Genomic DNA, 12,013 nt, shown 5'->3' with positions numbered 1-12,013 from the left:
CTTGCACCTTGAATTGCCCAACAAACTCACGGCCCTCTGCTGGCTTTTCCTTTCCTACGGTTCCAGATTTGTTCCTTTAGATATACAACGTTTGGTGTGATTTAGGACCCTTGAAAACATGTAAAAACATCCCCTAACCATTCCTAATCATGGCAGCCCCTTTATACAATATAAAAACATGTTTTTGGAACAACAATTCACAAGTTTACCTCATGTACATGCAATATTTCGAAAATATTCATAAAAACCTCATGCTTTTCATTCAAATATAATTTAAACAATAATACGATGTGATAGACGAGAGAAGGAGATGTATTGCGTGCCTTTCAGGGGCGTAACCAGAGTTTCAAAATATGGGGGGCTAGAAAATTTAAAAAATAAATTTAGAAATCAATACAATATTTTTCACATGACATAAAGATTAAATGCAAACCACAATTTTCACAATATAATCATCAAATCTGGATAAATATTTTCCAAAAGTCATTAATCATATGATAGAGTACGCATAACAAAAAAAATACAACTTATGCCAAACGAAGGTAACTTAAATAAATACTACTTTAGTCGCAACCTTCGATTTTTCAAAAGATCAAATCTATCAATCATGTAATCTATATCAATATCACGAGCAATCTCTCTCTCAATATACAAAACCATTGCATTGTTTAAATATTCTTGCTCCATTTTGTTGCGAAGTGGTGTCTTGAGAAGTTTCATCCCTGAAAATGCTCTCTCAGTTGTAGCAGTGGAAACTGGAAGAGTCAAGACTAAACGAATCAGTCTATCAATAATGAAATAAATCCTTGACTTCTTTGTTTCAACCAGTAGTCGGCATAATTTAGGAAGAGAATCAACATCTTTAAACCTTGGATCTTCAAATACATCAAGCTTGTAATGATCCAATTGAGTCTTCAAATGTTTCATGTCATCTTTGGAAAAATCATTGGGATAAAATTTATCGATTAAAGAATAAATAGCACTTTCAGAGAATGATTTGAAGCTATCATTGGGATTCAAGGCTTCACAAAGAGTGAGAAGCTCTATTGATTGCTCAGTAAATCGTGTATTCAATTCCATCAGCTGTTTGTCAATCACAACATTGAATACATGAAAATGATAGTATTCTTCCACTGTAAAATGATTTTTCTGTTGACAAGAACGTTTAGTACCTTCAACATAACGAGCTGTCAAATCAGGCACTACAATGTCATGACTATCACAAAAATTATTCACACTCCATAGAAAATCTTCCCATTCATCATCTCGCATTTTCTGGAAAAGCAATTTTGTAGTCGTGACTAAACTCATTGCATTCAGAATGTCTTGATTTTTTCTCTGCAAAGCCTGACATAACATATCAGATGTTTCCAAAACTCTATGCATCAACAACAAGATAAATACAAAATCAAATGTCATCATCTCTTTAAGCAAACCTTTAGCCTCCGCACGTATACTAAAGACAGACTTTCCCCCCACGAAATCTTCTAGAAGTGTACAAACTGAACCAAACAATTCAATAACTCGACTAACTGAAGCGTAATGTGAACTCCATCGAGTAGATCCAGGTCGTTGCAAAGTACTAACTTGATTAACTCCAGTACCAGTTCCAAGTTCTCCAGATTCTATCAAATCAATGATTTCATCTTCTCGAATTGATTTCAATTGAGAGTGTCTCTTTGAAGAAGAACCCACAAAATTGACAATTGAACTCAATTTGGAAAAAAATAGCCACACATCTGATACCTCTTTAGCTGCTGCAACTAATGTAAGTTGCAGTCGGTGAGCAAAACAATGAATATAATATGCAAACGGACAATCTTTGAGAAATAATGCTTGTAATCCATTCCATTCTCCCCGCATGTTGCTAGCACCATCGTATCCTTGACCTCGCATATTTTCAATCAAAAGCTTATGTTGTGTCAAGATACTACGTATATGTGTTTTCAAAGTCAAAGAATTAGTATCATCAACACCAACAACTTCAAAAAATCTCTCCCTAACAAATCCATCACAATCTACGTATCGCAAAACAATAGCCATTTGTGATCTATGAGATTCATCAGTTGCTTCATCAACAAGAATACAGAATTTAGCATCCCCTACTTCATCACGGATTTTACTTCGCACAAGATCGGCAATAATTTTTAGAATCTCCTGTTGAATTGATGGTGATGTATACTTGGCATTTTTAGATGCTTTATCTAAGATAATATCACCAATTTCTTTGCACAATTCTCCTTGAAATTTGACGAGTTCAATAAAATTTCCACGATTATGAGAATCTACAGACTCATCATGTCCTCTAAATGCACACCCTTGTAATGCTAGCCATCTTATAGCTCTAATCGATGTCCTTATAAGCAATCTGTTTTGCTTTACAATATTCTCAGATTGTTTATTCATCCTTCTATCGATATGTTGAGATACATTTTTCAAGCCCTCCCATTTTTGCATAGCAGTACTATGTAATGAATTGCAATCTCCTTCATGTCTTTTCAGTGGACATGTTTTGCAATTCACTCTTTTCCAATTCTTAAATCCTTCAACCGTAAATTTCTTTTGATATGATGAAGGAACATCAAAAAGATAACACGGGAAACAATATGCACTTTCTTTTATTTTAGAAAACTCGAGCCATGGAAACTTTACGAACCAAGAAGACTGAAAACTACGTTTTTGATGCTTAAAATCAACAAGTGGATATTCATATATAGGTTGATATGGTCCCATACCAACATATTCTCTTCGAACATCATCTTGTTTATCACATGGATATTCCCATATTCTAATTCGTTTCCCAGGATCACGCTCATAATATGAATTATTTCCTTCTAATGGATCGAGAGCAACTTCATTGTCAGGTTTGAGTTTTTTGGTTTTCAATGTAGATCTTGAACTTGACTGAAGATGATCATTTGAAGTTTTTGACAACTGCTCATTGTTTTTTTGGATGAAATAATCGGTAATGCTTCTTTTTGACATTTTGATTCACCTATAAATAAAAAACCTATAAATGTCATTTTATTTCACCTAAAAAAAATACACTTCATTTAAATTAAAAGATGATAAAAAAAAAACAATTTTGTCTATCTTTTGAGTAACCAAACATCAAAGGTAACTAAACAAATAATTCATGGTAATAGGGTTCCATAAAAAAATTAAATTAATTTATTTCAAGTTTTTAATCTTGAACTCAGAATATACCAAACTCAGATTTAAAAACACAAAACACTACAAGAATTTTGGGGAAAACATAAACCAATCAATCCTAAATAATCTAAACTCGAAACCAGCAAGAATCAAAAAAGAGTATGCTTAAAAAGATAAATTAAATAATTAGAGAGATACCTTGAGAAAATTGGGAAAAAGAGAGAACAAGGGCAGACGAGGGTTTGGCGGACGTACAAGGATTGAGAATTGATACGAGAATTTCAATTTCCAACCATCTGAAGCTTTCGTTTTTTACTTTCTTTGTTTTTTTATTTTATTTGTGTAATTGATGGGCTTAGGGAAAAATTGAGCTACCTATATATATATAAAAAAAATTTTTTGATAATCTTTGCTGGGCTTGAGCCCAGCCCAGCCCACACTATTCATACGCCTCTGGTGCCTTTACATTTTAAACGCACGATTTTTCGTTGACGATTGGAGAACGACGACGAGGAAACAACGGCTTGAAAATCCTTGCAACTTTTGATGCTTTTTCCTTCAACTCTCACTTGTGTGTGCCGTGTAAAATTTGAGGAGTTGTGGTGTGTGCAAATCTGAAGTGGCGTGTGAATTGTGGGGTTTTGGGGAGGGTTTTCAATTTTTTAAAGAGTGTGCCGTGAGAATTAATGGTTAGTGTAGGGTTTTAGGTGTTATATATTTATTAATTACACAAATTAATCACTAACAAGGCCTTAGGCCTACTAAGCCAACAATTAGGCCCATTAGTCTTAATTAGGTTTTAATTAAAATATTAAAATAGTTTTGGTAAAATAAGTTTGTGAATTTAGTAGCCGGGTTGCCAAAAAGTTCGCATTTTTGTTGAAAATCCAACACCGATAAAATTTACGTCCCGGCGTATAAAATCACCTCAAAACCCCTTATTTTCAAAAAATAATAAAAAGCATCACCCTTATTTTAAATAATTAGAAACAATTACCGAATAAAAACATTTTCTATTTTTCAGCACTCGGTCTTCGTTCCTCGATCGCAACTCGAATAACCTTTAAAAATATATTTTAATGCAATCATGTAGAAAAATATATTTTTAAACATGCAAATATGCACAAGATAATTAATTAATGAAATTAAAATATTTAATTAAAATACAATATAATTTAATAATTGCATACATGTTGTTTATGTGGACCTTAAAATATTCGGGGCGTAACAAAAACAGTACCGGAGCACCCCAAGGAGACACACTCGGTCTGATATAACCTTTGGCCAATAAATCTTCGAGCTGTTCTTTCAATTCTTTCAATTCAATAGGTGTCATTCTATAGGGAGCTCACGATATAGTGCGCTTCTTTTATTGTCACTCACGTTCTTCTCTGTTTGAGGTGTCTGATGGTGGTGTCACGATGGATTCTTGGAGTGAAAATGGTTTGGTGTTGCCGTATGAGGAGAGATCGGGAGGTGGTGTCTTGGTTTTTTCTCGGTATAGTAAGATCGAAAGAGCTGGGGTGCTGCGATGCATGGGCTCAAACCAAGCTGGGTTTCAGAACTTGTAGAGTCTAGTAAGATGTTAGGAAGGAGTCATGGGTGTTTGGTTGAGGGAGAAGCTTGATCCTCAGAAGCTTGGTGTGAATCGAAGGGAAGTGGTATATTCGGCTGGTTTTCTACACGTGGTGGTGCAGCAGCGTTTTGCTTTGGTTAGTCTTAGTTTAGAAGGGTAGTTAGGTTCCTAATGGTGAGTTTAAAAGTTGGACAAGTGGTGGGATTAGAGAGGACCGAAAGGTTAAGAGTTGAGGGCCATGTGTGGTAATGTGATAATAGAATAGTGGTGGCCTAAAGTTTTGTCTCTTTTTGGGATCTTTCATCCGAAAGTTTTAGAGCTATTAATAGAGTATTAGGGGCCTTTTACTGTTTTGAGGATATGGTACAAAGTTGGGAAAAATTGGATTAAGTTTCGAGTCGATTCGGGTTAAAACCGGGACCCAAGTTCAAGTCTTAAAACGAATCGGTTAAGTTATGAATTTGGCTCGAGTTTACGACTAGGAATGCTTTTAAAATTGCTTTGGAATATTTTAAGGGGTTTGGTAAGCTTCGGGTTAATTTTAGAGGTCCAGGGTTGAAACGGTAATTTTTGAGTTTCTAGGGGCAAAATGGTCATTTTGCACCAGGGGTGAGATTTTGGTCCTGGCAGTGCCCTGAGCACAAGTTTATGATATTTTAAATGTTTATGCATCATGATCACCATTTTAAGATTTTATGAAGATATACGTCGCATGCTTGGATTTAAGAAAAATTGCATTGGTGCATGATTTTTATAAGTGATGAAAATGATAATTTTTTGAATTACGGGAATTAGTTGTGGCTATCGAAGTATATGTAAATGTTTAAGACGTATATGTAAATACTGATGATGAGGCCTAGGCACAGTGGATGGGTGATCCTGTCACTGATGTCCGACAGCCGCCGGGTACCACGGTTCTATGTATGATGGATCCATCGTAAATGATGATGTACGATAGTCACCTCTAATGAACTGAATTCACCAATGATGAATGATGAATAATGAACGATAAATGATAAACAATGAATGATGATTAACGATGAGCTGTTTTGACACGTCATTGTTTTACACGACGTGTTTATGTTACGTTTTTAAAGTTCATGAAAGGTATGTTGAGCATGATATTTTTCACCGCTGTGTGCTATGTATATGTATTTTCTATTAATGGTGCAGGTGTGTTGAGTCTTTAGACTCACTAGGCGTGTGTGATGCAGGTGACCTTGATGCTGAGGAGACTGGATGTGGGGACCCAGACGCTAATTCATCTTCTTAAATTATTCTTGGGATTAAATGAATCAATTAAATAAGCTAGGTCGAATTTTTTTTTTTTTTTAAAAAAAAAAGTTGAACACCTCATAACAAGTGTACTAAATACTACAACAAGTAATGTTCCATCTTATTTAATTTACAAAATCAAGTTCGATATATACAACATGATCCAGGATACACAACTTGTTCAAAATAAAATCATAACAACTAGTGTTTATCAATCACAGTTCCGTGTTGAACAACCAGTTCTACTTCTAAGCCGGGATCACCACTCTAATCTCGATCTTTCATAATCTTCTCGACCCCGATCTTGTCTCACCTGTTTTCATGCACACATACAAACACAACAATAGCCGGATAACTCCGGTGATAAATATATTTCCCAGTATAAACAATGTACACACGATTTCCATACAAGCATATATAAAAACATAAAACATGTGTCAAACAACATGTATCGTAATCCAGAATCTAGGAAAACATAAATCAATACAGAACATAAAATCAACTATGGTTTTCTATAACTCAATAGAACAAGCACATAAATGCAAGGAATTCGAATATATCAAAACAATAACAATTAAGTATGTGGTTTCGGGAACTGAAGTCATATTTTACTCGAGTTATTTATCCCGGTTTAACATTGATTTATTTCTTTTCTCTGGGTTTGGTTTTGGCTCGTTCTTCTACCAGTTTCAAAGTTGAATTCTCGAGTTCGAAGCCTTCAATACCAAATCTGGAATGACATGTTGCGATAGACACTATCAACATACAACTCAAGCAAGAAATCTCAATCTAAGTACGTTTCGACGGCATAACGGCACAATTTCGAGATCCCGGTAATGCAAACAACAAGATGCCAATTTCAACAACTCATAATCATCAACAAATATAAGCCACAACTATAAGTTTTGCACAAACCCATTCAACTATAGGCTGGATATTAATAACAGTAGCATACATGGTCAGTTCTTCCATCCGGTTTCGATTATACGATTACCATAATCTCAAGAACACATAATATCAATCAAAATATGATTTCTCCAACATCAAACTTTCGAACTACGCAGGAAAGTAATAAAACTTACATCCCTTTGAAGCCTTTGACGAGAGAAGCACGGAACTCAACTCGGATTGAAAATCATACTTCCGAATCTTGCACAATCAAGTTTTCAAATCTAAGGAAACTTGAAACTTCAACCATGGAGTCTCGGTTTATTGTTGTTCAATTCTGAAGGGAATGAAGATTTGTTTACATTTAATATGCATGGCAAGACATGTGGCTTATTTTCATTCAGCACGTCTCGCGCATATGCGCGTCCAACACTGGCGCATATGCGTGAGACCTACTGTCTTGGAGCATAGAAAATTCCCCTACTCGGGCATATACGTGCCTCATCTCGTGCATATGCGCGAGGTCCTCTGCCTCGGCATTGGTTGCTCGTGCATATGCGCACCTTATCACCGCGCATATGCACGAGGTCTTCTGGTCTCACACATATTCATGCTTTCTCATGTCTCCCTTGGGGATTTTCCTTTCATATCAATTCGTTAATTAATTAATCTCGGGTTATAATGATAAAATCTCAGGCCTTACACTGGAGGTGATGAACTCTGAGTAGACAGCTCTGGTGCAGTGACATGACCCGAGGACCGCATGTTTTCTGCATTATGATTTACGAGTTTGGAGAGTATACGAACATTGTCCTACGTTGATGATTTTAAAATTTTTACACGTTTATGTTTACGTATGATTTTGGACGAGTTTGGTTATTTTAAACAGCGCTATTTTTACTGGAAAATATTTTAGATCATTTTTAAATCTTATATATTTTTCTGTAGAGGGCATGCAAGGAAACATTTAAATGATATTTCGAAAATTCGAGCTTTTAAAAAAAAATATTTTGGCACTTTTTTAAACTAGTAGACATTTCATTAACAAAAGCAGTACTCCATGAGTACTTAAACGGCTTAGAAAATCAGAAGCAACACATAGCGTTTAAAGCAGAACTTAGCTTAAGCAGAATAACTTAACGTCTTTTACTTGATCGTTACAATCTCAGATGTTACAGTTACTTTACCTAGTACTAGCATTAATTGCACCATTAATGTTGTACAAAGACATTTAACGCTCCTTACAAATTTTTGTATGAAACAATACCGATTACTCTGAAACTTTCTGCAGGACCTTTTTTAGGTATTAAAGCCTACTCTAATCAGGAGCATCAGAAGCTGTTTTTGATTATAGATGTTGGACTCAAAGTTTTCTATATATAGAGGTCAATGCTTTATAGAACACAACATTATTATCATTATCAACGCAACGATTATTCCTACATGAGATTTGAGCTTTCATCAACTACTTATCTTCAAGTTAAACATAGATAAAAGCATCACACGCTTTATTATCCATATCCGATCTTCTGAGATCATTTTGTGATGTTGTTGTTTCGTAACTCTCTTCAAGCTAAAGACTTTACTATATCATTGAGAAGAGTTTGTAAACAGGAAAAGAGTCTTTTCCAGAACATTGTTGTATTAGTTTTACGGAGTTGTGTAACTAAGAGTTTCAGTAGGCTAAGGATAAGCCCTACTGAAGTGAGTGTGTACAAGTGTTGTACTGTAATATCCAAAGTCTTTTAATGATACCTTCTGGAAACAGAAGAAGGGGAAACGTAGAATATTTTATCTTTGAACTTCCAGAAACAACCACTGTTTAACTTCCTACTGTTTTATTGTTTCACATCATACTCCATTGGATTGTTTCCGCATTTATTTTGATATGCTGGATTTAAATTCGAACAAGACCAACTATAATCTCTAACAAGATTCTAGCACCCTTTGCAAAATCGTCAAACAAAGGAAAGAGTTTATTACCCCCCCTCTAAACTCCTTATCGATCCCCAAAAAGTGGTATTAGAGCAGATTTTTCTTGGTATATAATTTACAATAGATATGGCAACTTCATCAAAGTACCCATGTTCTCAAAATAATATTTCGATGATTGGAAAATCCGGATGCAATCTCATCTTGCAGCTCGAGACGATGACATGTGGTTTGTCATCACAGATGGTCCCCTGAAAATTTTAAAGCCAAATATAGTGATTGCTGTTACTGAGGGTGCACCACAGATGGTTGAGAAGCACATAAGCTAATGGACTGGCGAGGACAAAAAGAAATCCAATATAGACAAAGTTGCGAAGGACATTGTCTACAAAACACTTGATAAGAACATATTCAGCAAGATCAAGATATGTTCTACTGCAAAAGAGATTTGGGAAAAACTCATCAAAATCTGTGAAGGAAATGAACAAAGGAAAATAAGTTGTCTGTAGAAATGCAAAAATTTGAAAATCTCGAAATGAAAGTTGGAGAAACTCTGAATGAGTTTGATGAAAGTTTTAGCAGCTTAGTTAATGAGCTAGCAGCTCTGCGGAAAGAATATGGCAACAGAGAAATAACACTCAAAGTTATGAGAGCTTTACCTAGAGAATGGGATGTAAAAACTATGGCTATGAGAGTATCTAAAGATCTGAACAAGTTAAAACTACACGACTTGTTTGCAGACTTAAAAGCCTGTGAGTTTGAACTCGAAGTGAGAAGTGGAGAAGAGCCCTCATCAAATCCACCTACCAAGGCTCTTACTACTATTGCTACTGCTACTGCTACTGTTACTGCTACTGCTGCAGTTGTTCCAAATACATCACCTGCTACTTCCATCCAAAGCACATCTGAAAAGACTGCTGAACAGATCAGCAACAATGCAATGTCTTTATTTGTGAAGAAATTTTCCAGATTCATGAAGAAGAATCATCGAGCTTACAAGGGTCCTAACCGAAACTTTAAGAAAGATTCACCACCTGGTGACATGGCGTGTTTCAACTGTGGAAATGTCGGGAATTTCATTGTTGATTGCTCTAAGCCAAAGGAGGATGATCAAAAGAAAAAAGAATACATGAGGAATGACATGAAATCCATAAGAGACCGCAAAGCGATGATTTCATAAGAAAGCAAATCAAAATGGGCGTATTCTAGTTCTGAGTCTTGTGACTCAAAAATTCATTCCAGTGATAGTGATGCAGAAGAGATCAAATATCTCATGGCAGATACTGAATCAACCTTAACATCTAGAGAGGTATTTGACTTTGACTCTAATGAATTTACACGAACTGATTTTGTTAATGCACTGCATGACATGATAGAAGAGTACTCAAGACTTTTTCAATCATTCGAGGAAGGTAAAACTGAAAATCAAAACTTAAAGGATCAAATCATTAAGTTTACTTGCTTGCAAGAAAACAGCTGTGGTGATCTAAAAGTTGAGATAAGTAAGTTGAAGACTGAGAATGAAACTAAATGCAGATTACCAGACAATGAGATCTGAGAATCAGAAGCTACCGGTTCTGGTAAAAGCATGGAACAAGTCTTCTATTTCATTAGAGAAGATACAAGAATTGCAGAAGCAATCTGGAGACAGGAGTGGTCTCGGATTCAGAAATAGTGAAAGCACTTCTGAAAAAAATACTAAGCCAGTACTGGAAACAAGCAAAGGGAAATACATTCATTTTGTTAAATCCAGTGAACAAGTAGCACAAACTATTCGAGTTGAAAGGTTTGTAGATCAGACAGAAGGAAGCATCATAGTCTGGGTTATGTTGAACCTAAGGGAAAAGTCCACCAGATTCTGAATCCAGTAGAGGATTCAACTAAGGAGGACAACCCTCGATGAAGGTTAGAAACAACCAGTACTATAATTCTAGACCTGTTCAAAAGAGATACAAACCAGACAACAAAAATAGAAGGGAAGAACAACATTCTAAGATGCATTCTGTTAGAGATAACATACCTTCTATTGCAAAAACCTTTGTAGATACTCGAAGTACAAGGTCACCTAGAATTGTACAAATGTGGGTTCCTAAAAGACTGATAAGGCTCGGACCCAAATAGATTGGGTACCAGTTACTAAAACTTGTGTTAGCAGGAACTTGAGAGAAAAGCCAAGATCAGCAGCTCCACATGGTATCTGGACAGTGGATATTTCAGACATATGACGGGACAAAAGAGTCTAATCTCAGAAATAATGAGTTGTACTGGACCAAAGATAACTTTTGAGGACAACTCAAAAGGTAAAACCGTGGGTAAGTGTAAAATTATCCATGGTAACATCACTATAAATGACATGCTCTTGGTTGAAAATCTTCGTTATAATTTAATCAATATTAGTCAACTGTGTGATAATGGTTATTCAGCAGCTTTTCAGAAGCACACATGCACAGTAAAAGATGCTGATGTGTTTAATGTATTAACGGGAAAAGGAGAAGGCAACAATTAAAAAGTATCATGGAACATAGATCATGTTAATGTTCCTACATGTTTAGATGCCTCCCTTAGTGATAAACATTGGCTATGGCACAAGAGATTGAGTCACCTGAACATCAAGTCAATTAATTATCTCAAGAAGCAGAACATAGTTGATGGTTTACCTGATTTTAATTTCGTTAAGAATCATGCATGTAATGCATGTCAACTTGGCAAACAAGTAAGATCTAGCTTCAAGAATAAAAATAGTAGATCAACTTCAAGGTGTTTAGAATTATTGCATATGGACTTATTTGGTCCAATCCATATCATGAGCTTAGGGGGAATGAAGTATACACTTGTTGTTGTTAATGACTTTTCTAGATTTACTTGGGTGATATTTCTTACTGGAAAAGATCAAATCAGTAGCCTCCCGATCAAGCTTCTGAAAGGATTCAAAATGAAAAATCAGTTTCTTCCATTAAAATCAGAAGTGATCGGGCACTGAATTTACTAACAAGATTCTTGAGTTATATTTAGATGAATAGAACATTCATCATAAATATTCAGCTGCCTGAATGCCTCAAAAAAATGGAGTAGCTGAGAGGAGAAACATAACTCTTAAAGAATCTGCTAGAACAATGCTAGCAAATGCAGACATCTCTCAGCGCTTCTGGGCAGAAGCAATCAATACAACGTGTTTCACACAAAACTGGA

General features: G+C 35.5%; 2 protein-coding genes across 2 annotated transcripts; both read right to left on the bottom strand.

The window, feature by feature from the left end:
- Positions 1–558: 558 nt before the first annotated feature.
- Positions 559–1,080, bottom strand: LOC140816077 (uncharacterized). The gene has a single exon (XM_073175142.1). It carries the CDS (start codon positions 1,078–1,080, stop codon positions 559–561), a length of 522 nt encoding a protein of 173 aa, XP_073031243.1.
- Positions 1,081–1,233: 153 nt separating this feature from the next.
- On the bottom strand, positions 1,234–3,492 carry LOC140816882 (uncharacterized). The gene is made up of 3 exons (XM_073176377.1): positions 3,352–3,492; positions 1,437–2,995; positions 1,234–1,347 (listed from the first exon to the last, which is right to left on the bottom strand). The coding sequence occupies exons 2-3, from the start codon at positions 2,983–2,985 to the stop codon at positions 1,262–1,264; spliced, it is 1,635 nt and encodes a 544-aa protein (XP_073032478.1). The 5' UTR covers positions 2,986–2,995; positions 3,352–3,492; the 3' UTR covers positions 1,234–1,261.
- Positions 3,493–12,013: the final 8,521 nt, after the last annotated feature.

Source organism: Primulina eburnea, chromosome 16, assembly GCF_022965805.1.
Source record: "Primulina eburnea isolate SZY01 chromosome 16, ASM2296580v1, whole genome shotgun sequence".
NCBI classification, from domain to species: domain Eukaryota; kingdom Viridiplantae; phylum Streptophyta; class Magnoliopsida; order Lamiales; family Gesneriaceae; genus Primulina; species Primulina eburnea.
The sequence above is the reverse complement of the archived record's forward strand: the minus strand, read 5'-3'. Positions and strand labels throughout refer to the sequence as shown.